The following is a 27814-nucleotide window of genomic DNA, read 5'->3' as shown; positions in this document are numbered from 1 at the left end:
TCTCCCGCTTCGAGCCTCGCCTTCAAACCAATCTGCGGGAGCGCTTTTCAGTTTTTGCAGGGCCGTGACGTAACAACATGGCGGACAGCGTGCACGTTTCGTAGTGTCAACGTTAGAATCAAATTTTCCTGCAAATTGCAAAGAAAGGAAACTCTTTTTCAGGTAATTGAAGCTCTTATTGTTTACTTTGGAATTTGGCGGGGCTACTGGAGATGCGGATTGTAACCTGTGCTGTTTTGCGATTGTGTTTGCAGGTTTTGTTGTGTAGCTTTCCGCCATTATGGCGGCGTGGGGACATGCAGGTATGGCTGCAGTGCCTGCTGAAATTACCGAGGAAAAGCTCCAGGAAAAAGGTAAATTTCAGTCTTAACTTAGATGGAAGTATTGTTAACAGTTCGTCCTCTTTGGCTTATGATCATGAAGTAAGGTCCACATCATGATTCAGTATATGTAATTGAGCCATTAACATGCGTCGTTCAATGAACAATGCTTATAAGCTTAGGCATGCAACTTCTGTGGAAAGAAATCTTCATGGTTAAAGTTCACACATATTCAGACTATTCTAAAGTTGGTGCCAAATTCATTCCATTTCAGAGGCAAAATCTTACACAAAATCTTCAAGTTGATCAACCTTTGTTGATCAATTAGTCAGGGCAGAAGCATTTGACCTAGTTATATACCTCTGGTCAGCTATATTGGATCATGAGTCCATAATTTATTCCGAGCTCCTAGATTGTTATTTGAAGAACAGCCAATACACAGTGAAAAGATTATTGTTTGATTGGAATGTCTCAAATTCTCTAACATTGTAATTTCATTTTTTAGAACTTTCACTTCAGAATCTCTTATATTAATGTTGACTAGAAAAAGACCCCCCCCCCTGCCCCAACAAATCATTGGCTAATTTAATACCAGAGTTTTGATTGGCTTAGCAACCATGGTATATGAGTCATAAAACAATGACCCACAAATATGGTAAGTATACATGTATGTCAGCAAGTAAAAATAATGTTAGATTTGGTAGTATTTTTTTATGGTTAGTTTTAGTAAAATAATTATTCCACTTGTGCTTATTGTATATGAGATGATTATAAGTGAGGTCCTTCATGCCTTCTTGGCTATCTATCATTTCCAGTCCAACATGTGATCATAAAATAATAATTTGTTAAATACTATTTACACAGCTCGTAAATGGCAACAACTCCAGTCTAAGAGGTACAGTGAGAAGAGGAAGTTTGGATTTGTGGAGGCACAAAAAGAAGATATGCCTCCAGAGCATGTGAGGAAGATCATTCGAGATCATGGTGACATGTCAAGCAGGAAATACCGACATGACAAACGAGTCTACCTTGGGTAAGACAAAGGCTTTCAGTCAAGATTCAGCCTCTAAACAAAAGCAAACAACTGTTGGTATAGTATCAAGTGGACAACTGTTATTCACTTGATGCTTTCTTCACACTAGTTTATGATGTTGATCCCTTGAGCCAACATGTAAAGGCAGACTCAGGCCCTGCTGCCTACTAATGTTGTCTTTAAAACATTTTGAAATGGCTGGGAAGAATGTTTAAAGCTGAAAAGTTCATGGATCTTGCATTCCCTATCATTGTCATAGCTGATTAACTAGAAAGTTATATTGTTGCTGGCAGTTTTTCTTGTAGTCAAGTGATTAGTAAATGGAAAAAATACATGTATAGGCATTTTTATTTCTCCTCATTTGGATGATCACACTAAACAAACAATTTCTGATAAATTATTAATTTTGTGCTTTTTGATTTCAAGTGCCCTGAAATACATGCCTCATGCAGTGCTGAAGTTGCTGGAAAACATGCCTATGCCATGGGAACAGATCAGAGATGTTAAAGTCCTTTACCACATCACTGGTGCCATCACATTTGTCAATGAGATTCCGTGGGTGGTTGAACCAATTTATTTGGCTCAGTGGGGGTGAGTTGTCCTTGTGATTATGGTAACAAAATTGTAAGGAGGTTCTGTAGACTTGTAAAAAACATATTTAGATGTGTTTTTAGTACTGTTGTACATGTATGTTATACATAGAGACTCTAGAAACATTACAGCTAACCTCAGAAAATTTGGGTATTGTATCTGTTCCATGACCAGCCATACATACGTATGACCAGTCATACACGTACATATGTGAAATGAAACAGCAAGAATAAATCACAAGGTGCAAGGCTGGTTGTGCTTACAACTTATTCTGTATTCATGTGTTTCATAATGCATTAGATTCCTTCGGGATGTATCTAGTAACATGAGTGTTAAAATACGTTTTGCTGAGACTGAACTTTGTATTTATGTGGGCAATAATCAACCTAAAGGAAATAGGGAGGTAGTGTCAGTAACACTGATCTCAGTACTAGTTTCGCAAGGAAAATACATGCAAGACTTGCCTGAACCAAAGATTCCAACCAATAAAAGGAAAGAAAAGCAGCAGGCAAACACAACAGAACGAGCCTTGCAAATTGCATGGATGATTAAAAAAAACTGTTCATTGAAGTCTCTCTACTCTGTTGTAATAATATCATTAAAGAAAATATAGACACTGTGAAAGTGCCATTTCTTGTTATGCTGTAACTAATAATGTCATTGTTATATAGCACTATGTGGATCATGATGAGGCGAGAAAAGAGAGACAGAAGACATTTCAAAAGAATGCGATTTCCTCCATTTGATGATGAAGAACCTCCTTTAGATTATGCCGACAACATCCTTGATGTTGAACCTTTGGAGCCAATCCAGATGGAGTTAGACCCTGAGGAAGATGGAAGCGTTTATGAGTGGTTCTACGATCACAATCCCCTTGTTGATACCAAGTATGTAAAACCAGCATTCTTCTTTGCTGTGCAGCCAGTGTTAATCTTTGGCTCTGCAGGTATACAGTTGTATAATTTTGTTACACAATTTTAATTTGAGGGCCACTAGTTATTCAGTCGAAATGCTGTCCCGTGTTACCCTCTTTAAGTAAAGTTGATTGAATTGAATTGAATTAAGCAGTTCAACCACAAGTATTGTTTTTTACACTGTTGACAACCATTTATCTTTCTTTTTCATTCAGAATGGTCAATGGTTCGTCATATCGAAAATGGAACATTACACTCCCAATAATGTCAACACTGTATCGTCTGGGAAACCAACTGCTTACAGATCTCGTGGATGACAACTACTTTTACTTGTTTGATCTAAAAGCATTCTTTACAGCAAAGGCATTAAATGTGGCTATTCCTGGGGGGCCTAAATTTGAACCTCTTGTACGGGATGTGAATCTCCATGATGAAGATTGGAATGAATTCAACGACATAAACAAGATCATCATCAGACAGCCTGTGAGGACAGAGTACAGGATTGCATTTCCTTATCTGTACAACAGCATGCCTTACAAAGTACATCTTCCCTGGTATGTCAGTTACAAAGCTGTGATGTTAAATGACTGTTGATTGCCCCTTTCGTAGTAATGGTTTCGGTATATTATTACTAAATGTGTTACCACAAGAAGTCATTTTCATTCTGATAGCAGAACAAAAATTATTGAAACACAGTACAACTGGTATGGGGCATGAATGTGTATCTGGTGTTGCTCAGGCCAATTACAGTGTACTCTGTTGGACTAAAATTAATAGTTGCACCCTACACCTATAACTTTAGTTTAGCCTGGAATTGATTCTCAAAAATCTGATCTACACTGAATGTCTCAATTAAAGAATCATCTCATATCAAGAGATAGTTCCCATCTCAAGACTGGTACTACAGCATAGCTATTTTTGAGAACTGCTTTGGTTGTACTTTCCATTAGTTTCTTGATAAACTTACCGTCAATATGACACTAAGATGCCTTTCTACTGAAACCTTGATGTCATCTAAGAAGCTCAACACTATAAGAACATAAAATTATTTTCTGAAAAGATTACATGGACATGTGCAGTTCTGTTTGCGTATATACAAACTTGTAAGTTGCCACCAAATTCGGGAACAGCATTGCTGAAGGGTGCAAAGTGTTGTTTGGATTGGTGGCTAGATAAACATGGTTCAAATTACTGCTGCAAGTCTATAACTCTAGCTGTTAAGACTGCTTTTTGCACCATACAACTTACTTGTTTGGTTTCTCTGGAACATAGCGAATTGTACTGACATGACAAGATAGACTTAAGTGTCCACGTTTTTAAAGCGTTTCTTGTATGACAGAAAGGCGGTATTAATTTTTTTCTTTGGGTAATGAACTTGCGATAATCAGGAGATCTTTATTTCTAATGTAATGTTTTGTTTCTCTGGAACCAGGTGAACTATAGGCAATAAAATCATTTCCATAGGAACCTAAGAGTTGATAACTAAGGTAATTTAGCCACCTTAGAGATTAAAGTGCTCTTTACAGTGGCCAAGTTACCTTATGAACTCTGTCCAGAAAACCAAATATTTGTCAATTTGTTGATAAGGAAAGGTTTGGTTTTACCTTCTGAGGATATGATTGTTTTGTTTGCAGGTATCACCACCCATCAGTTGTGTACATCAAGACAGAGGATCCTGATCTACCAGCCTTTTACTTTGATCCCCTGGTGAATCCAATTGCCCACAGACATGCTGTCAAGGTAACCTATATTTTTACTTTTCAACCCTGATATATTAACACTCATCTACATAACAAGCATCTGAATACTGTATCACAAACAACAGTTGTCAAAGTGGTTATTTTATACCTGCAATGTAGAAGCCCACATACTGAGTAAGTAAAATGAATGGCACAACTCCCCCCCAAAAGAATAAATAAATGAATATTGAAATTAAAAAAAAATCAGCAAGTAAGGTCAGAGAAGGTTGCATGTACTCCGGGTTTATCTCCACTTAAATCAATTGTCTGAAATTCAAGCTTGTTAATCAATGAGTTTTATTTTTGGGGTGGCATACACAGCTCTGTGTAAAGGGCGATTTATATGGTACCACTTTGTCGCGTGCGACAAGTCTATGACAGACCTATGACACAAATTGTTTTGTGTAAATCAAACCTACAACTCACTTACGACTGTTGTGTATGTCACAGAAAATGTCGTAGGACTTTAAAACATGTTTTAAAATGCTACGACAATGGTAGGTATAGGCAATGTTGAATGACGAGAGTTGTGTGCGATTTTATGCATGACAGGAACAGTGCGTGCTCTAGAATGCGACAGTTGTAAACAAAAGTTGTACTGTCTAAATCGGTCTTTACAAATTCCTACTTACCCATATAATGACAATTTTCAGACAACAGAGCCCTTACCTGATGAAGATGAAGATTTTGAGTTGCCAGAGGATATTCAGCCATTTTTGCAGGATACGCCACTTTACTCAGACAACACAGCAAATGGTTAGTACATGTAATAGGTTTTTTTTGGCTGGTTTATGGCTGGGACTACTTTTCCTGGGTTGAATTTGAATTTCACTGCAAGTTTAGGTAGCAGGCTGCTGGCAAAAATCACCACCTATTTTGCCATCTTGGCTGGATACTCTGCTTGTCATTTCTCTACAAACAATTGAAGGGGTGACTGGAAAAAAGCCCTAAGTGACTTCTGATAAACTGCTAGAATCTCCTTCCAAATTTTCTTATTTTCGCTTGTGAAATAAAAGGAGAATTTGACCTTAAATCAAAAGTCACTTAGGGCCTTATTCCGCGCACCCCTTCAATTATTTTGTTTGTACAGTGAGCCAGTTACTTTTAAAAGCCAGTTATCTACTTTGGAATTTTCTGACAACCCAACATCTGCCATTTCATGCTATAGGTATTGCGTTGCTGTGGGCTCCGAGACCATTCTGTTTGAGATCTTCCAGGACTCGCCGAGCCATTGACATTCCTCTTGTAAAGACTTGGTGAGATATCTTTTTATCTTTGGTTATTTTGTAAGTCTTGTCTACATCACAAATTTGTCAATCTTCTAATATTGTTTGGATGTTTATATGGGTCTTTGTTTGTGATTCTTGTAGGTATCGTGAGCATTGTCCATCTGGCCATCCAGTGAAGGTGCGAGTGTCGTACCAAAAGCTTCTCAAGTGCTATGTCCTGAATGCATTGAAACACAGACCACCCAAAGCTCAAAAGAAAAGGTAATCTTTCCTTTATATCTAAGATTAATTTATGTTTATGTTTATGTTTATTATTTGCCACACAAAGAAATTACAAACAAGACACAAAAAAATAATTTAAATTATGTTACAAAGAACAAGTGGGGAGGAGATCAAAAAGAAACTACAAAGCTTATGCATGATTTGGCCTCCCCAATTAAACTAAGTTGACTACAGATAATTAGGTTAGTTACATGGCGTAAGGACATTACTGTGGATAAAAGTACTAAGCTAGAAAATTGTGTTTTTTACGTGTTATTGTTAGCATATGACATAACCATTGGATTAAAAATTCCTGTCTGAGTGTACAGTGCTATAGATGGTTAATGTTTTTAAAAGTGTACATGTAATAAATTATATCAAACATCAAGAAGAGAATTAAAAATATGTCGAGTAGCGGAGTATTTTTGATGAACTTTGAGGTTTTTGATATTGTGATGAAACACTGTGGCGAGTGTTTGATACAACTTCTCAAACAAACTGATTTTGAAGGGGAAATTAAGGATGCAGAAACAAGGATTTTTTCATCAGATATCCAAACATGTCAGGGTGCATGATTTCCTTTGTCTTTTTCTTTTTGAATTGTTAATGAGTTTGAGAAGTCATGTTCAACTTCGTGTTGTTTTTGTTTGATTCTAGATATCTGTTCAGATCTTTCAAAGCCACCAAGTTCTTTCAGACGACAACCCTGGATTGGGTAGAGGTGGGTCTTCAAGTTTGCCGTCAGGGTTACAACATGCTGAACCTGCTTATTCACAGAAAGAATCTCAACTATCTACATCTGGATTACAACTTTAACCTGAAACCAGTCAAGACACTCACCACTAAAGAGAGAAAGAAGTCAAGATTTGGAAATGCTTTCCATCTTTGCCGTGAGATTCTCCGACTCACCAAGCTGGTTGTAGATTCTCATGTTCAGTACAGATTAGGCAATGTGGACTGCTTCCAGGTTAGTGACAAAATTAAATATTCAGTAAATCAACTGTAGTAATTACAACACCCTACAGTCTTAAACAGACAAAGCAAATGGCCCTAACAGTCTAAAACAAATTTGTTTCTGGTGGAAGGAAAGCTGTAGATCCCAGAGAAAGATGCTGACCCTTGGACTGTGTGGAATGGGGGTTGGTGGGAGTATCTGTCTTGATTCCCTTGCATTTAGGAGTTACTGTAGTTTTGAAGCTGTCACTCTCAGATGCAAGCCCGTTCTTATACAGTTGTACATCTGTAGATAAAGATCTAAAGTTTAACCATTAAATTAACAGAGACTGAGCAGCATTTTTTAATAACCTTGCACTACATGTGCTCTTGGAAGCTGTAAGCTCATTCTTGTAGTCTTGTGGAAATTTAATTATTTTCTGTTGAATTTCAGCTTGCTGATGGTCTTCAGTACATCTTCTCTCACGTTGGTCAGTTGACTGGAATGTACAGATACAAGTACAAGCTCATGAGACAGATCAGAATGTGCAAGGACATCAAGCACCTCATCTACTACAGGTTCAACACTGTAAGTATGGAGTCTGTCTTTCTGGGCACCTTTTGACTGGCATTCATCTGAGTCAGTTACACTTGTAGCTGTTGTCACCAGTAAGTGTTCAGTGCTCCAGATAATTTTCAAAGTCAGGGAGTCTATGAATAATTTTAAAGGGTCGATAGGTGTGGTTCTCTCCTAATCTTCTTGAGTTTCTGTTCAATTTGCCGGATCAGGAAGCCAGATTTCTTGGGATTTTGTCCTGAGACCCCTCTCTTATCTGGAACACTGAGTGTTACTGCTTCAGTTCTGAGTTGTATGTGTCACATCACAGACATAGCAAGCATGTTAGCCATGTGCTACCTTGTTTGGTGTGGATATGTGTAGATTAATAGGTCAATTCTTGTAAAGCAAGGCAAAGTGGATCTAACACAACTACCTTACCAACAAATATATCAAACCTTAAAACATGTTTTATACAATAAAGAGTCCCTCTTTTTACTTCAGGGACCTGTTGGTAAAGGACCAGGATGTGGCTTTTGGGCTCCTGGTTGGAGGGTGTGGTTGTTTTTCCTGCGTGGTGTTGTTCCCCTCTTGGAGCGATGGCTTGGCAATCTTCTGGCCAGACAGTTTGAAGGGCGACACTCTAAAGGAGTGGCCAAGACGGTCACCAAGCAGCGAGTTGAAAGCCACTTTGACTTGGAGCTGCGAGCTGCCGTCATGCATGACATTCTGGACATGATGCCTGAAGGAATCAAACAGAACAAGGCCCGTGTTATTCTGCAGCATCTAAGTGAAGCATGGAGATGTTGGAAGGCAAACATCCCTTGGAAGGTTAGAGCTCTTTGATTCCTTAACTTTTGTCATGCTTTAATCTTTACTGTTGACCACTTTTTACTCGCTGGAATAATTATTTTCTTAATAGGTCCTTACATATATACATACTTTATTGAACCTCTCCAGTGGGGCTTTTCAGGAAAAAATATTGTTTTGAATCCCATTTCTGACCTCGTGTAACATGTATGAAAAAGAGTGGAAATTATAATAGTGATGGCTTATGCTATTGCTGTTTTTTAGGTTCCTGGTCTTCCTACAGCAGTTGAAAACATGATTCTACGTTACGTGAAAGCAAAGGCTGATTGGTGGACAAACACAGCACATTACAACAGAGAACGTATTCGCCGTGGTGCCACTGTAGATAAAACTGTGTGCAAGAAAAATCTGGGTCGTCTTACAAGACTTTATCTCAAAGCCGAACAGGAGAGACAACACAACTACCTGAAGGTTGGATTTTGTTAAAACACTTTCTTTAGAAAATGTGAGGCCTCATTACTGGTAGTAAGGAAATACTGAGGAATTCTATCAGTAGATTGGAATTTTAAAAAAGACAGAGTGTAACGGTATTCTTTGGTTAGATTAACTGTGAAAAGGTTCTGTGAGCAACAACTGTAGCATCAATTTCACATTTTTGGAAATGAAGCATCTTACGCAGCTCAGACTTACTGCAGCTTGTATCAGCTTGTCTTTCGTGTTTTTTAGTTATTTACGTTTATTGAGGTTCCTTAAAATCAAATTAGGACTCTATACCAGTTTGACATACCTGTTCATAACCTTGTGCAGCTGTAAGTTGTCACGTCTGCTGTTGCAGAGTAAATCTAAAATGGTTCCTGTTTCTTAGGATGGTCCATACATCTCAGCAGAAGAAGCAGTTGCCATTTACACCACAACAGTTCACTGGCTGGAGAGCAGACGATTTTCTCCAATCCCTTTCCCACCTCTGTCTTACAAACACGACACCAAACTGCTCATTCTTGCATTAGAGAGACTCAAGGAAGCTTACAGGTTTGTCTATCTGCATTAGAAAACAACAGGCAACTCAGCAGTTTTTTTTGCCCAATAGGCCATTTCTGAGTTGCTTTGAACCTCATTATGTTAGGTTAAATGCAAAGCTTTTCTTGTGAAATATAGTTTTGTTTATATATGGATGAAAACTAATTTTCATAATAAAAACTATGCACAAAGCCTTGCTTTCTTAGTGAAGTTCAAGCAACTGGAAATGGCCCATTTATTAGTTTGTGGATTTTGTAGGAAATGGCTATCTGTTTGTAGTGTTCTAGCACTTTAGATTTTAGATGAAGACTACTTCAACCATAACAAGAGACCTGTATTTAAGAAAAAAAAAATGGGTGTAAAAACAGGGTATTTTGTAAGAGCTGGTGACCAGCAAAATTTAATTGTACATGTATATTGTACTTCAATCAATTTTTATCAGAGTTTGGTGCATACTAGATTTCCTTTAAAACGGACAACAATTTAGCACAAAATAGAGGGTATTTGTGACCATCTTTATAATTTGTTACTAACTGTTAACACCATGGCAGAGTATTCAATAGAGTACCTGTAGCAGGGAAGTTTTCATACGGATTTTGTCAACAAAAATGAAATTTAAAAATGGTAAATGCTAGAAATGTGAAAGGCATCACCAGTTTTCTTATGAACCAGTTTGTTTATTCCAGTGTGAAGAGTCGTTTGAACCAGTCCCAGAGAGAGGAGTTGGGATTGATTGAACAAGCTTATGACAACCCTCATGAAGCACTCAGCAGAATCAAGCGTCATTTGCTCACTCAGAGAGCATTTAAAGAGGTGAGCACCCTGAGGGTTTTGGTCACATCAATCTTGGTGATGTTGTATACAAAATGAAATTTTTCTAAAAAAAACGGCCAGGAAAATGCTACATGTAGGAAGATTAATTTAGAATATAGTGTCGGGGTTTTCAAAAACAATGAATAGTTGGTAAAAAAAAAATCACCATTTTATTCGTTCCGTGTGAGTTTGCCATCTACTTCTCGTAAACTGATATTGTTTTTACTTTTAGTTGGAATTATTTAACTTCATCAGTTGCCCACTTCACAATTTTAGCTTGTCACTCTAAAATCTTTTGAAAACCCTAGCACATTTGAGCGAAAAATCAATGTGGCCTGTCAAATAAAGTGGGCAATGCTTTTGATAGAGTGCATCACATTAGGAAAAGATGTTGTGCTACCTTCCTGACTGGTTGCAAGGGACTGACAAGCCTTCTTATGGAAATCTGGCTTTTAAGATTTCTTATGAGAATGATGTATTATTCTAGAAAGTGACACAGGCATACACATACATAAAGTCTTAGGTTCGACTCCTTATAGGAGTACTCGGATTTCTTTTTTCTGAGTATGCTTGTGTCACTTTCTAGACTAATACATCATTCATTCACCAGGCTTGAAATTATTTTTTCACCAAAATCATTTTGAGATTCTCAACTGTGACTTTCTCTGTAGGTTGGTATTGAGTTCATGGACTTGTACAGCCATCTCATCCCAGTGTATGATGTTGAACCACTTGAGAAAATCACAGATGCTTACCTCGACCAGTATTTATGGTATGAGGCTGACAAGAGGCGTTTGTTTCCTCCATGGGTCAAGCCAGCTGATACTGAACCTCCACCGCTGCTGACTTACAAATGGTGCCAAGGTTAGCAGATCTTCTGATCCTTTGTAAATCTTTGCTCTGAGAGGTTTTTTCTCCAGGTACTCTGGTATTCCCCTCTCCTTTGAAACCAACATTTCCAAATTCCAAGTTGATTTGGAGAGTGTCCCCAATTAGTGCTCTGCACTAAATTCATTGCCAGATAAATAAAGTGATTTATATATTTATTTAAGGTTAAATGCATAGTGTAGACACTAGCAAAGATATAGTCGTGTGCTCTTTCAGCATAAGTACATGAACACTCAACAATTTGAAAATGTGTTAGTGGTTGATTGACTAAAAGCAAGGTGATAAATGAAAACAGTAAACCCAGATTGTCTGATCTTTCTTGGACTCTTTACAATAGTGCTTTAACAGTCAATGGCTAACATACAGTTAACAGAGTCTAGTTAATTAAAGGAATTCCTTGCAATAATAAAACAATTTAAATTTAAATTTCAGGAATCAACAACCTGCAAGATGTCTGGGAGACATCGGAAGGAGAATGCAACGTCATGATGGAGTCGAACTTTGAGAAGATGTATGAGAAGATTGATTTGACCTTGTTGAATCGACTTCTGCGTCTTATTGTGGATCACAACATTGCAGATTACATGACAGCAAAGAACAACATCGTGATCAACTACAAGGTATGTCAGCCTGTACTTTTTGCATTTTGCAGATGACTGGCCATTATTGGTTGAAAGCTTTGGGTTATTTTTTGTACAGTAGACATGACTTTTATTCCCTTAGTGGTGTTCATATACCAGCAGCTGGTGATTTGCAACACACAGTAACAACTCTAGTAGACAATGGAAGCCCTTACTTCCTGCTACTCATTTATGCTTTAAATTGTGTTGTTGCTCCTTTGTGTTCCAAATTAGAGCCTTGTTAGTATGTCTTGAAGTGGTGTAAAATGTAGTTAAATGAAATTTAGCAGTGTTGACAACAAAAAGCACCAGAGGTCACCAGTTGTAGTTAGCGGTGTCAGTTATGTTTTATGTGCTCTCTGAGTTGTGCAAGTTGGCATGTCATCTTGGCAGGCATTGTTTAGGTTTTTGGCAACGTGCCAGGCCAAACTACAGTTGTATATTTGATTTGAAACTCTATCAAGAAGTTTCGTTACAACTCACATCATTGTTGTACTCCTAAAACTGACAGTGTCTCTTCACTTGTATTTGACCAACAGGACATGAACCACACCAACTCCTATGGCATCATCCGTGGTCTGCAGTTTGCATCATTCATTGTGCAGTACTATGGGTTAGTCATGGATCTTCTGGTGTTGGGTTTACAAAGGGCCAGCGAGATGGCTGGACCTCCGCAGATGCCGAATGACTTCCTGACTTTCCAAGATGTCCAGACAGAGGCACAGCATCCAATCAGATTGTACTCCAGATACATTGACAAAGTGCACATTTTCTTCAGGTAGCTATTTGTAGATTGATATTTTGATTCTGATTGGGTTATTCCAGTTTCGACTGCTTGCCAGAATAGAGCACCACATCAGTATTAAACATGCCTTGTTATTCCTGTAAAACAAATCAAACAAAGTTACATACATGTACAGTTGGATCTATCTGAAGTGACCACTTAGGGGGTCCTGAAACATAGTCAGTAATTATGAGAGATAATTGTCCATGGGAGCTTTAAATACAGTGTTTGTTTTTGAACCAAGTCAATCATGATTCCTTCAAAGGATTGATTTAAGGAAGGTCTCTTACAATAGTAGTCAATCAGAGAAATTGCTGTGGAAATCAGGAGTGGCTCCCCTTGCAAAAAGATCATTCCCAGACTGGTTTGGAATTAAGAAATGCTGGTTACAGGGAAAGAAATCAGGAGCAAGGACAAGAAACAACAACAAAGTCAACCACTTATAGTTCCAGTGTAGACTTCATTCCATGTAGTGTAGTCTGTACTTGATGAAATTTTCAAGGACTTGTTTTGTTTCTTAGGTTTTCAGCTGATGAAGCTCGTGATCTGATCCAGCGATACCTTACAGAGCATCCTGATCCTAACAACGAAAACATTGTGGGCTACAACAACAGAAAGTGTTGGCCTAGAGATGCACGCATGAGACTCATGAAGCATGATGTAAATCTTGGGCGTGCTGTGTTCTGGGACATCAAGAACCGATTACCAAGATCTGTCACAACACTCAACTGGGATGAGAGCTTTGTGTCTGTGTACAGCAAGGACAATCCAAATCTTCTTTTTAACATGTGTGGCTTTGAATGCCGCATCTTGCCCAAGTGTCGCACAACATTTGAGGAATTCACACACAGGGATGGTGTGTGGAATCTGCAAAATGAGGTGTGTAGTAACTGAAAGTAAATTGCATACTGTTTGTGGACAATAATTTCAGATCACAGGGGGAACCTCATGAATAAATTCAGGGAGATTTCTTGTGTCTGTTACCCAATCTACATTTTGTTTATCTTAAATGTTAAGTTTATTGTGTGCATGAGAACTTAGTAAAGAATTCCGAATTTCTAGCACAAGTCAAACCCTTGGCCTTTTGCACATCTGTGGGATTCTCTAAACCTAAGTCTCCCAGTTGTTCAATGGTTAGAGCATCTGTGTGATGGAAGGAGGTCATTTTTCCCATCAGGGTCTATGCTTGTGTGACAACTGGATGTGAAGTTTACTTTAGATGTCATCAATCTTAACAATATAACCTATGCCATGTGAAAGTAGATATTGAGCACCCTTTTTGACATGTTCATGTTATAGGTCACTAAAGAGCGAACTGCCCAGTGCTTCCTCAAGGTTGACGAGGAGTCACAACAAAGATTCCATAATAGAGTGCGTCAGATCCTCATGGCATCCGGCTCCACTACCTTTACAAAGATTGTAAACAAATGGAACACTGCTCTGATTGGTTTGATGACCTACTACCGGGAGTCTGTCGTCAACACTCAAGAACTTCTGGATTTACTGGTCAAGTGTGAAAACAAGGTAGAACTAATGATCTGTCACTGGTTGTGCTAACAGTAGAGCTGATGACTTAAAAAAGCCCTTAGCTCCACCCAGTGCATAATTGTATGTCATGACAGAGCCACCCTTGAAGTCCATGACAAGTCATGGTCTGTAAGATGATTTTTTTTATCATTAATTTTTTTTGGTTAACTTGGATGTTGTTCTTTCCTGTACTGCCCTTTGTTTTTACCATTTTCCCCAGATAACAGTTTTGAGAATAATGTTGTTCAGTCAGAGATTGTTGTTGCATGAGTGTCTTTTCATGTTTCACTAAAACCCTTCTGATCTTTTTTCCAGATCCAAACTCGTATCAAGATTGGTCTGAATTCCAAGATGCCCAGTCGTTTCCCTCCTGTTGTGTTCTACACACCAAAGGAGCTGGGAGGTCTTGGCATGTTGTCCATGGGTCACGTGCTCATTCCACAGTCAGATCTTAGGTACTTGTCTTTTATTTAATATTTTATTGATGTGTTTTTTCTTCCATTTTCTTGTATTGTGGAACAGTGGAACCCATTTCATGGTCACTTTGTAAAATTGTACATCCACCCCAACATTAATTTGTTAAAATCAAAACATCGTAGAAAAATCAATCTTTTTCAAGGGCAAAAACCCTGTTAATCTGGCAGATTTCATGGACCATTGGTGACCAAATTAACAGTTAAAGAGTGCTTTGTCAGAATTGGCTGGCTTGACTGATTAATTTATAAGGTCAACAGATAGGGTGCTAGGAATTGATTACATTGTACTGCTAGAAATTATAACCATTAATACTGTGCCCTATTTATTTCCAACTTCAGGTGGTCACAACAGACAGATGCTGGTATTACCCACTTCAGGTCTGGAATGAGCCATGACAAAGATCAGCTGATTCCTAACTTGTACAGGTAACATCCCACCTCCTCTAAACACATGTCCATTTGGCTTGTGTATTCCTGTCATAGAATATCCATTGGATCACTCAGAGTAGACTTTTACATTAGAGATTGAGCATGACTTTTGACACTAGCTTGGATGCATTAAATTTTCAGGTCACATCGATTTTGTTTCTTAAGCCTTCTTGTGTGGTGGTGGGAGCTATAGTATAGAGGTCTCTGATGATGACTGGTTAGAACTTAAGCATCTTCAATGCTGTACTTGTAGACCAATCCGAAGGTGTTTTCTGTCGTGTTGAATGTCCAGGTCGACTGCTTTTCACTTCCTGTTTTTTTAACTAAGAACTGTCATCGAGGAGTGGTATTAAATGGCAAAAAGGGAAAGTGAAAGTGATCGAAACATACATGTAGATCATGTTATGCCGCTTCAATAAATTGATTGTTTGAAGAATAACAATACACCTGGAAAGCATTTTATGCGATTTTAAAAAAACACAAGTAAAGTTTAACCTTTGTCACATTCTTGTAATTTTACTATCTAGAATTTAAATTTATTTGAGTTTGTACTAACAACAAACTCTTGATTAATGTAAGTGTTAAATTTATTGTAAATACCGTAGTATGTACTGTTTACAAGTAGTCTAGGGTGTCTTGTATATATGTAAGCTAAGAGAATTTTAAAAAATAAATAAATAAAATAAAGCTGAAAAAAGTAAGTTGATGATTTGTTCTCTATGGGGACATGATAGGTACATTCAGCCATGGGAGAGCGAGTTCATTGACTCTCAGAGGGTGTGGGCAGAGTATGCCTTGAAACGACAAGAAGCTAATGCTCAGAACAGGTGAGTGTGGGTTCACTATTAACACTTACGTTTCGTAAGTGCTCCAGTTTAGACAAAAGAACTGCTCTTTATCTTTCATTTGAATAGTTGTACTGTGGTATTTCATGCACAAAACCCTGTTGCATGACTTGATGTTTCCCTGTTGATAAAGTTGACATTTACGTTTGTGGTCAATACACTATAAACAATAAGTTTCAAGCACTAGGAAATCATGGTTTCAAATTTTGTAGGCAAGTAGTAACGCTAAGCCCTTTAACGCCTAATATCAAAGAATAAATTCTCGAATCTTGTCCTCATACTTTTCTCATAAAATTACTGGGGAGAAGTTATTGAAATATCAAGAAAATTCATCTTGGGTAATCATATCCTTAATTCTCATGACCTCAGGGGTAGATTAAGCATTGATGTTACAAGGAGAAATTTGACACTGGTCACTGTTAGGGCTTAAAGGGTTTATTGTTAGTCACGGAAAAAGAAAACAACAGCTCAAGTTTGTTGCTTGAACTATCTTGAGTGATTTTCTCCTACTTTCCTGTTGTCTTTGTACACTCTGTAGGAAATCTTTTCTGTAAAGTTTTTCTTTTATTCTTTCCTCAGACGTTTGACGCTGGAAGATTTAGAGGACTCCTGGGACCGTGGAATACCTCGTATCAACACACTGTTTCAGAAGGACAGACATACACTTGCTTATGACAAGGGATGGAGAGTGAGAACAGATTTCAAACAGTACCAGGTAAACTTATAAACACTTAAATTCCAGTAAGTCAAATTGGGGCATCATATAGGTGATTGATTGGGGAGCAGGGATAGCGCAGTGGCGTGAGCACTTGCCTCACACTGTTGTGGCCCGGGTTGATTCCCAGACCCAACATCATATGTGGGTTGAGTTTGTTGTTGGTTCTCGTCGTTGCTCTGAGGTTTTCTCCAACAGTTTTCAGATAGGCAAGGTGTTCAGTCAATGCCATTGACTGGCAAAATTCACCGGTTGTGGCAAGCTACTGTACTTTTATTTTGCCACATACATGAACTTTCCTTGAAGTTTAAGATATTTAAATAACGATGCATATCTGTTAACTACTTCACAATATTATTTTTCCATCTACTCTACCCTGCATAAATTAGTAGTACTGGAAAAGCCAATGAGAATAGCCTTCAATGTAGTGGCCTTCTTGTTCATGTTATATAAAAACTGCACAGAAAGTTTAAAATGAACCAGTCACTAAGCTTTCTTGCTGTTTGTAAGGTTTTGAAACAGAATCCCTTCTGGTGGACACATCAGCGACATGATGGCAAGCTGTGGAACCTGAACAACTACCGCACAGACATGATCCAGGCCCTGGGTGGCGTGGAGGGCATTCTGGAACACACCCTCTTCAAAGGAACTTACTTCCCCACTTGGGAGGGTCTGTTCTGGGAGAAGGCCAGTGGATTTGAAGAATCCATGAAGTACAAGAAACTGACCAATGCACAGCGATCTGGACTGAATCAGATTCCAAACAGAAGATTCACACTTTGGTGGTCACCAACCATTAACAGAGCTAATGTAAGGCTTGTTCTGGCGCCTTTTACTTCAAATGTTACCATGCATACTCTAGCACTGATCTGAATTGCTTTGCATTGTTGTGCATTGCCAGTCAACCTTCTTAATTCTTTCAGTGACATGTAGTCAATCCTTCATTCATGCTAAGGTTTCTCATCTTTTTGCTTTGTTCCAGGTTTACGTTGGTTTCCAGGTTCAGCTTGATCTCACAGGTATCTTCATGCATGGCAAGATTCCAACACTGAAGATCTCGCTTATTCAGATTTTCAGAGCTCACTTGTGGCAGAAAGTCCATGAAAGTGTTGTCATGGACTTGTGTCAGGTACAGTTCAGTTTCCTAAGTCATCGTTGGAGATACATTATTCTTTTGTTATGTCTTCCCATTACTCAAGTGAGAGGTACAAACTTCGCAAATCTGCATTCTTGTACAATCCTGTGACATAATCAGCTTCCTGGCAATTACCAATTCAAAAATCAACATTGCATAGAGAGAAGGAGGGGCGGGGAAGAAGTAACTGCGGTAGCATTTAGAAGGGAGATCTAGCAAAGAAGTAGGTTTTTTGCTGTAAATGTCCTGTTTTCTTATATCCAAGCCCAAAATAACCCAAATAAATGCTCAGCAAGTGTCTTGTTGCATCTGTTTTCACCTGAACCTGTCTCATGTCTTCTCAATTGAAAGGTGTTTGATCAAGAACTGGATGCTCTTGAGATAGAGACAGTGCAGAAAGAAACCATTCATCCTCGTAAGTCGTACAAGATGAACAGTTCCTGTGCTGATATCCTGTTGTTTGCTGCATACAAGTGGAATGTCTCCAAACCTTCCCTCCTGGCTGACTCCAAGTATGTCTGGCACATTTAATACACTAAGGAATATAATTCCCAAAGAGTATCAGAATAACTTTACCCTGAATGTTAACTGCAGATTGCAGATGCTGCTGTATCCTATATGTATGCTGCACATGAGAGCTCCTCAGTGAAAGATCCTTGTAGTTTATTGACTTCAGCATTTCCAAAGAAATGCTAGAACAGGTCTCAATCATAATTATGATTTACACTAATTATTCTGATGTGGCCCACTGCCCAATTAAATATTTATTTATCTATTCATTTGTTTGTTGACTATGTTTAGTAACACATAGCAGTGTTTTGACTGACAAACTAGTGGCCTTTGAATTCCAGGTCAAATTGGAATTTATAAAATTAATGTACCGTTTTGAGGAAGGAGGAAATTTCAAGAGAAAAACATGTTTTCTGCACCTTCTATTTCCAGTTCATGAGATTATGCTGTATTACCACTTCCAGTTTTTTGCATGTGCTACTTTTGATAGACATTTTGATTCATTCAGTTGATGTGTGCACCTTATTAACTATGGCGTGGGTGGGTATATGTGCACATGCAGTTAAAAACCCTTAAAGTAAAACCCTTCTTAAAAGTAAGCTTTCTGTCCTTTGCAGTGACATTATGGACAGCACCACAACCCAGAAGTACTGGGTTGATGTACAGCTCCGCTGGGGAGACTACGATTCCCATGACATTGAGAGATATGCACGTGCAAAATACCTTGACTACACCACTGACAACATGAGTATCTACCCCTCCCCTACTGGGGTGCTCATTGGCATTGACTTGGCTTACAATCTTCACAGGTAAGGAAAGCCTCAATTACAGATGTTTGTTTGCTTGTTGTTTTCTTGCTTTGTTTGTCTGAGATTTAGAGATTAGACAGCTTGTAAATGTGTATATGGCAGCTGTAGTTAGTCCATTTATAATGTCACCCCATGTGTCAAACCCCTTGGCCCAGTTGTTTGAAAGCCGATTAACGTTAATCCATGATTAATCGTTAACCAAGGTTTTCTGCTCGCTCGTTAAAATTGTTTTTAAACCATTATGTCAAGCTAGTGGTAAAAAAAAGTCAATGTCAAAACTGAGGGACAAATATTTTTGAAAAATCTTTATTGTTGTGTATTAATAAAATAAATTAAACTCAAACCAAAGTTGTTGTTACTCCAGGATTAGCTTAATCGGGCATTGAACAACGGGGGCCCTGATCTACTGCTCAATAGTTTAAATTTGAATGGTCACACTTAGGAATTCTTTCACAGGTTCAAAAGTTAGAGTAACCTTGTGCAGCACAATAAACAGCACCACAGGAAAGTACTGCTCAGTAGCGTTCATTTGAATGGTCACACTTAAGGAATTCTGCTACAGACTCAAAAATTACAATAACTTTGTACAGTGTAATAAACAGCACCACGGCAAAAAACTGCCCAGTATCTTTTATTTGACTGGCCACACTTGAAGACTTTCTCAACAGACAGCAAAGGTGAAACAAGCTTGTTAGCAACTAGTAAACAGCACCATTAAAGTGCTTCTCAGGGCATTCATTTAGATGGTCACACTTGAGGATGCTATCCTCAGACTTGAAAGAAAAAGTCACAACTTTAGACTAAGGTTTAACCGTAGGAGTAAAAGGCTGTTGATTCTCTTTTGTTTCAGTGCTTTTGGCAACTGGTTCCCTGGTGTGAAGCCCCTTATTCAACAGGCCATGGCTAAGATCATGAAGGCCAACCCTGCCTTGTATGTACTGAGAGAGCGAATAAGGAAAGGTCTCCAGCTGTACTCCAGTGAACCCACTGAGCCTTACCTGTCCTCACAGAATTACGGAGAGCTCTTCTCTAACCAGATCATCTGGTTTGTGGACGACACTAATGTCTACAGAGTCACCATTCACAAGGTAATGGGGATATTATGGTTCATTAATTGTCACCTATGGTGCTTACAATAATTGTAGAAGGACTTAGACCTGACTCATTTTATGACGAATTTCGCTGACTCAATATTTTGGCCTTGTTTTTCTTGAAACAAAGTGCAAGCTAGCCCTCCCCCCCCCCCCCCCAAAAAAAAATGTTCTCTAAGTAAATTGAACGCCACATGCAAAAATTCGGACACTTGTTCAAAGTGAAAAATTGACCTAAAATTCGACATAAGACATTTATGCTCTCAGCCCTTCAATTAATTATTACTTATTTCTTTATCTATTTCAAATAACTATTATTTAGTTCAGACCATCTTGTCGGAGAAATGGTTGTGAACTGTTATATTTTGTCTTGACCTTGGGAGAGAAGAAACGTGGAACTGGATTGAACAGCTATCATCAGTCATTGTCTAGCAAAATATCTGAAAAAATTGGCCTTAGTTTAAAATGCACAAAATGACCTAGATTTGCTTCTGTGAACTCAGTAACTTCTAAAACCATTGGAAATATGAAGGTGCTTCGCAATCACTTTAATGTGCCATGTATTCCTGGGAAAAATTCTTACATTTGTCATCATTCTCTTTATAGACTTTTGAGGGTAACTTGACCACAAAACCAATCAACGGAGCAATCTTTATCTTCAATCCTCGCACGGGACAACTTTTCTTGAAAATCATTCACACTTCTGTGTGGGCAGGACAGAAACGTCTGGGACAGGTTTGTTTCAGTATAAGTGCTATACAATCAATATTCTTGTCAGAGCAAAAAAGGCCGTTGAATGTTCTTGTAAACTACAGTGAATGCTGACAAAACAAACCAAAATGTATTGGAGTTGTTAGTTACTGTAAACACCGGCGTATAAGCCAGAGATTCGTCTCTCTCCGAGAATTTCAAGAGAAAAAATGGCTGTTTTGCAGTCTCTGAAGCTTGTTCTCAGATTATTTGAATTTCGTTTCTATAAAAAGTTGCAGAGAGCAAAGGAAAACTCAAATGGTGGTAATATTTTGGCAGTGTAACGAACAGTGAAATGATGCTTTTTTCCCCTTTCAGTTGGCCAAATGGAAGACGGCTGAGGAAGTGGCAGCCTTGATTCGTTCATTGCCCGTTGAGGAACAGCCAAAACAGATCATTGTCACAAGAAAGGGAATGTTGGACCCTCTGGAGGTAAATCAATAAGCCAAAGAGAAGATCTTCTCAAAAACGTTATTTGGCGTAGTTGTCAAGATTATATTTTATTCTTCAGTGCCACTTTACATGAATCCGAAAATCGTGAAAACTTTCAGTTAATTAAACTTGAAACATAGCAGACAAATTACTCAGCTAAGTCACAGTCCACTTGCTCATTTTCGTCTGGTCTGAGAGCTAATTTGATGGCCAGCTATGAAAATTGGCAGACAAAAGTTCAATCAAAGTGTAAGTTTTTTGTTCACCCTGTAAAAGAGTACAAAATGTTGAATTAAACTATCACGTCTGAGAGCTGGGCTTTTTATCTATTTTCACAGCAGTTGATTGCATTTTCCTTCTAGGTCCCAAGATGAATGTCAAACTTCTCGTAGTTGTTGGGTCAATCATTTTGTCTTATTTTTTGTAGGAGAATTTGGTCTTAAGTTTAAAAACTCTTTTGTTCCTAGGTGCATCTTTTGGATTTCCCTAACATCGTGATCAAGGGTAGCGAACTGCAGCTTCCCTTCCAGGCCTGCTTAAAGGTTTGTATTAAGCACCTTGATTTTGTAGTTGATTCAAGCGGATAGTTCAGGGTAAATGAATGATCATTTGGTGCAGCTAGTGTAACAAAGCTAACTACTACGAGGTCTTGGAATGTTATTCGGTCCGTTGTGAACGTCGTAGCAGTTCAAAAGTTACACATCAGCCGTTAAATCGGTCTTCTATTCACGTTTCCGATGGTTTTGCTTTATCAAAGCTATGTGTTTGGTTGTAAAAACTCCGACCACTTTCTTAACTCGTGAATTACACGCGTTTTCCCGTGCTTTACACCAGCACTATGTAGTTATTTAAAGTTTTAAGTAGTTCGTCGTGTTGTTTACGTTTGTTTAGACTTTCTCTAAGTCGCTCGCTCGCTTCTCATTGAATGGACCTGGCGCGAGCTCTCGCTCGCTCGCGCTCCGCGCTCGCTCGCCGGAGCTCTGACGATCGCGCTTTGCGCTCTCTAAGCTCGACTTGTAAGCAAGTCTAACGTTTGTTGTGGGTGGCCAGAGTACTCACCCTGGTTTTGCCATGTGAGAGATGGAATCTGAAAAAAAAGGGTGTGGGGAGTAAGGAATACTCCTTATTCCTTCATTTGGATGGAAACCAAAATTAAGCTTTGGCGTCATGGAGTATTAGGCTCATAAAGACTAAAATTGCTTTGGACAACTCTACCTCATTTATTTTTGTAAGCTGGACAGTAATCCTGATTGATAACTTGTTATAATCTAGCAATGCTAATAAACTTGAAGTGAACAGAAGGGAATCATCTCATCACTTTGCTTGTTTGGTGTACAGGTGGAAAAACTTGGAGACATGATATTGAAAGCTACCGAGCCACAGATGGTGCTGTTCAATCTCTATGATGATTGGTTGAAGACCATCTCTTCGTACACAGCCTTTTCCCGTCTGATTCTCATTCTCCGAGCCTTGCATGTCAATGCTGACAGAACCAAAGTCATCCTAAAGCCAGACAAGACTACCATTACAGAACCCCATCACATCTGGCCCACCCTCAGTGATGAGGAATGGGTACCAGTTGAGGTACGCATGCGTGCTGTTTATAAATTGTAGGCCTGCAATGTGTGTATTTACTGATTGTAGCTCGCGTTGTGTATCAGTGTGTTCTGCTAGGAGTGGTTAATTTAAGGTGTATTATTGCATGGCTGGTCAAATCTGTTTGATGTTAAAACATCTTTTAGTTCTTATGTTTGGAAGGGCTAGCTATTTGAGCTTTCGTAAGACAAAGGTGTAACAGTTTTGTGGTTTCCTCATTTCCTCATCTTTTGATCGTTTATTTGATCATTCCTTTGTTCATTAGCACACCTTTGTCAGATACCTCACGTCTGTAGTATTATTCGTATAATTCACTCTTTTATTTCGTCCGTCTTTTCATTTCAAGTTTGTCCATTAGGTAGTGCATAGAAAAGTGTATTGGTTGTTTTGTTAATCCGTTGATTATTGTTATTTTTTAATTGTTGATCGATCGAGCAATTGATTATTCATATTGACTGATTGTTGATTAATTCAGTCGTTTGTTATAAAGTTTTCCTTTCTGTCCTTTCAAGGATTTATTAATTTGCTCATTCTTTTGACTTCCTAAATCTTCTATTCTTCAATTTTTGTGTAGGTTGCTTTGAAAGATCTGATCTTAGCCGACTATGGCAAGAAGAACAAGTAAGTTTACCGCTTTTAAAGTCAATTCTCTCTGATCTTTGTTAAAACTCTTCTTTCATCTTGGATGCTAACCTTCCCTCAGTCTAACAGCAGCTTGTTGTTCATCCCTTCTCTAGCGTGAACGTGGCTTCTCTGACGCAGTCTGAGATCCGAGACATCATCTTGGGTATGGAGATATCAGCACCCTCACAACAGAGGCAGCAGATAGCTGAAATTGAGAAGCAGACCAAGGAACAATCGCAGCTGACAGCTACAACCACCAGGACCACTAACATCCACGGAGACGAAATCATAGTGTCCACTACGTCCAACTACGAGACGCAAACATTCTCGTCCAAGACTGAGTGGCGAGTGAGAGCAATATCCGCCACTAATTTGCATCTGAGGACCAATCACATCTATGTTTCGTCCGATGACATCAAGGAGACTGGCTTTACGTATATTCTGCCCAAGAACATCCTGAAGAAGTTCATTGTCATCTCTGATCTGAGAACACAGGTTAGTGAGTTACAAGTGGAAATGTTTTGCACGCTGTAAAACGACTTGAAGGAAGATCTCAACAGCTTTTGTCTGAATGGCAACACCGTTCAGGATTTTATCCACTGACTCTGAAAGTTAGAACCACTTTTTTCAGAATAGCAAACAACAGTACTCTGGTGTCTCTTCTACAGTGCCAAGAAAGAAGTACTCAGTAACGCTTTCATTCAATTGTTTCACCCACCACAAACTCAAAAGTTAGAACCACCTTTTGCAGCGTTGTAAACAGTACCACAGGAAAGCACTGTTCAGAAGCTTTCATTTGAATGGTAATACTAAAGGATTTCATTCGCAGACTCAAAAATTAGAACCACCTAGTGCAGCCTAGTAAACAGTGTCACAGGAAAGTACTGTTCAGTAGTTAAGGATTTCATCCACTAATTTGAACGATTCGTCAATTCTAACAATTTAAAGGTTTCATTTGAATGGTCATACTTAAGGATTCATTCTAACAATTTAAAGTTCAGTTTTAAGAAGGAAAGGGTCAAGTTGTATTCTCACAGTATGATGTTGATGTTACTCTAGATCGCAGGTTACTTGTATGGAGTAAGTCCACCTGATAACCCACAAGTAAAGGAGATTCGCTGTATTGTGCTGGTGCCGCAATGGGGTACACACCAGACAGTTCACTTACCAAACATGTTACCACAGCACGACTACCTTAAGGTGAGAACTAAATCAATAAAGAATTAGAACGGACTGAGAACTAAATCAAATATTTTGCTTTTATTTAGGGAACTGGTCAAAACAAGTTTGTTCGAAGAGAACTCACCTTGTCTGGGGTAGGGAGGTTATCGAAGACACCACCTATCCCATAAACATTACCGACAAAATTTTATTGGCTTTAAAATTTGAGTTGACACAGAAATATTCATCTAGGAAGAGTCAGCATTGCTAGATAAACAAGAAAAGTGAGGTTTGAATCTCATTGTCATGTTTTACTGCTGGATAGAGGGGTGGCTATGCAATAAAGACTTTTGAGGTTGAGGAAGGGGTGCAAGCAAAGACTGACATCTGTTTTGTGGTTTGGTGACTCATGTTCGAGTATAGTAGTTTTGACCACTTCTTAGCGCTCTAAAGAACGCGTTACTTAACGATTTGCTTTCAACTGCCCCATCATGTGTTCTGTAAAGTCCAGCTGAATCATATCCACTTCTGACTTGTAAGTTAACGTGTTCCCGTTCTGATTATTGTTGCTTTGTGTCTTTTTGTAGGAAATGGAACCGTTAGGCTGGATTCACACTCAGCCAAATGAGCTTCCTCAGCTTTCGCCCCAAGACGTGACAACACACGCTAAGATCATGGCGGATAATCCGTCGTGGGACGGCGAGAAAACTGTCATCATCACATGCAGGTATGCGCTGGCCGACACCATTCTAAACTAAATGTCTCACGGTTTTTGTAGCACGTTAAGGGAACGTTTTGTTTGTTGAAACTTCTGTCTTGACAACTTATGTCTAGTGTGACGAATGTTTGGTTTATCAACAGAGTTGATCACTAAAGGTAAATTAGCCACCATAAAGAGATTCGAGTGCTGAAGTTTCGAGAGTTAGCCCCTCGTCAGAGCGAAGGGATTTGCTCTGACGAAGGGCTGACGCTCGAAACGTCAGCATTCGAATCTCTTTATGGTGGCTAATTTACCTTTAGTGATCAACTCTGTTAATAAACCAAACATTCGTTTCCATTCCCCACCAACGCAGCACCACAGTTTCTTTAGAAACTAACCCCCTTATCAATATGTCTAATGTAGCCCTGCCTTGCGACTACCTCGTTAATACGACCAACTTTTTTAGTGTGCAAACAAGTTTGGCAGTACTGTTATCTAGCTGTTGTGGATGCCCCTATTCTTAATACAGAAGAATTACTCAAAGGCATTCCCGCTGTTACTGATTTTCAATATGACCAAGCTTAATTTAATCCCTAAGGTGTTCTCTGACTGTGCAAGGAACAGATGATCACAGGAAGTTACGTGCATTGATTCGCTGAAGTCACGCTGAAATCCTTATTTCCTTGTAATTAAATTCATTTTTGGTTTTATCCTTTGATGTTTTGCAGTTTTACTCCTGGCTCGTGTTCACTGACAGCCTACAAATTAACCCCCTCGGGTTACGACTGGGGACGGAACAACAAGGACACCGGGAACAATCCCAGGGGATACCTCCCATCCCACTACGAGAAAGTGCAGATGTTACTCTCTGACCGTTTCCTTGGCTTCTTCATGGTTCCCGCTCAAGGATCCTGGAACTTCAACTTCATGGGTGAGTTTGGCAGGGATTGCGCGTGTACACGCGTGCCATCGCGCGTGTACTTATGGTGTTTGTACGATTCTGCGCGCGCGTACTTGCTTGGGTCTGCGCTTATCCTTGACTGTCCCACAACAACAAGACTTTATTACCCCGTTTAAAAGTTATTCATACATTTAGTTGAAAAGATGAAAAGATTTTGAAATGTCAAGGGCTTACCAGCTCCCTGAAATAACTAAGAAGCTAAAAATGTCAGGGAGCTGGTTGAGCTCAGGAATTTTGTTATCGGGGAGGGAAAAACTAAGCGCGAGGCACTTGGGGGAGTGCGAGCGAGCTTGCTTACTTCTCTACGCCGAAAAAGACTACGCCCTGAAAGGGGCTGTACTGTAGGTAAAAGTCACTAGTGTCCAGAAATGCATCAACGGTATGATAGACATCACAAGGTGTCCCCTTACCTTAATTCTTACTTAAACACAAATAATGCTGTCAAACATGAAATCATATGAAAATGACAAAAGGTGTCTGGTCTGTCTTATATAAAGTACCCAATTCAGGGTTAGGTGCATTTCTGGACATATCTCGTAAAAGTGGGCAATAGTCAGTTGTGTGATTCATCGAAGTATCTCGTCAACGAACCGTTGCCTTTTTAACGCAGTGGTTTTTTGTTTCGTAGGTGTTCGTCACTCTCCTAACATGCGTTACGAGCTGCAGCTGTCCAACCCTAAGGAATTCTACCACGAAGTTCACCGCCCTTCGCACTTCCTCAACTTCAGCACCATGGAGGATGTGGAAGTCATTGGCGCTGATCGAGACGACATGTACTCCTAACTTGCCCAGTCTATAAGCTGTACTGGGAAAGTCGATGCACCAACTTATAGTGGTCAAGCAAACAAATGCGAAAATCTAAAGTTTGTTATTGCAAAGAATTTGCAAATAACCAACGCTGCGCGAAAGTTCTTCTCAATTGCTTTAATTTAAATCTTAAAAAATGACCGCAAGCTTAGGAGGTTAAATAGTGCAATGGCCAAAATTGTGTAGTAGCTGATATGCCAGGGCGATCTCCAGATAAGTTGGAAATTCCACGGTAGCGGACCACCCTGTTTTTGCGCACAAAATGACGGAAAAATGCTAGCGCAACCTTTTCATGCCAACTGATGCTTATGGCATGCAACTGCACACGAAACAATACCAGCCATGCACGTTTTGTTAGTATTTTAAGATAAATACGGTACACCTGCAGTTTGCAGCTCATAATTTGACCAGCTAAGTCGATCTGTGAAAGGTTCTCATGGGAAACGTAGTTAGGATTTTGTGTTGTCAATCTGTGCAGTCGAAACTATCTTTGTTTTGTAAATTGCCTTTACACAGCGATGATGATACACTTGTGTAACCCACATGCTTTTTTACAAGGAAGCATTAACTATCTTCTTGCTTTGATGTAAAGAGTGTGTGTGCTTTTGTATATAATCAACGGGGAAAGTGCAAACAAGTTTTCTAGTCTAACCTTTATTGTGAACAACCAGATGTGATCCTGTTAGTTTCTTTGTTTTTGTAGAAATCTTAGTACATTAAAATATCTTTTGGACTTAA

At 39.0% G+C, this 27814-nt stretch overlaps 1 protein-coding gene across 1 annotated transcript; it reads left to right on the top strand.

Moving 5' to 3' along the window:
- Positions 1–42: 42 nt before the first annotated feature.
- Positions 43–27814, top strand: LOC146476474 (pre-mRNA-processing-splicing factor 8). The gene is made up of 40 exons (XM_085114341.1): positions 43–162; positions 255–353; positions 1185–1353; positions 1780–1944; positions 2616–2831; positions 3074–3412; positions 4493–4598; positions 5251–5353; positions 5766–5853; positions 5968–6087; positions 6745–7054; positions 7475–7609; positions 8081–8407; positions 8651–8857; positions 9252–9415; positions 10090–10216; positions 10888–11080; positions 11537–11724; positions 12264–12502; positions 13030–13387; positions 13808–14032; positions 14351–14490; positions 14851–14937; positions 15675–15767; positions 16365–16500; positions 17011–17310; positions 17483–17629; positions 17987–18147; positions 18763–18954; positions 19805–20042; positions 20652–20780; positions 21114–21227; positions 21695–21769; positions 22566–22811; positions 23398–23444; positions 23561–23942; positions 24507–24647; positions 25196–25335; positions 26037–26239; positions 26898–27814. The coding sequence occupies exons 2-40, from the start codon at positions 281–283 to the stop codon at positions 27050–27052; spliced, it is 6978 nt and encodes a 2325-aa protein (XP_084970467.1). The 5' UTR covers positions 43–162; positions 255–280; the 3' UTR covers positions 27053–27814.

The sequence above is a fragment of the Pavona decussata genome, unplaced genomic scaffold (assembly GCF_977016875.1).
Source record: "Pavona decussata unplaced genomic scaffold, jaPavDecu1.1 SCAFFOLD_76, whole genome shotgun sequence".
In the NCBI taxonomy this organism is placed as follows: domain Eukaryota; kingdom Metazoa; phylum Cnidaria; class Anthozoa; order Scleractinia; family Agariciidae; genus Pavona; species Pavona decussata.
Note: the sequence above shows the minus strand (reverse complement) of the source record. Positions and strands in the feature narration are given on the sequence as shown.

Coding starts and splice junctions, on each gene's coding strand:
- LOC146476474 (XM_085114341.1), top strand. CDS start 281: ATGGCGGCGTGGGGACATGCAGGTATGGCTGCAGTGCCTGCTGAAATT. Junction 5,854..5,967: donor ATTCCTCTTGTAAAGACTTG/GTGAGATATCTT, acceptor TGATTCTTGTAG/GTATCGTGAGCATTGTCCAT. Junction 24,648..25,195: donor CACAGCACGACTACCTTAAG/GTGAGAACTAAA, acceptor GTCTTTTTGTAG/GAAATGGAACCGTTAGGCTG.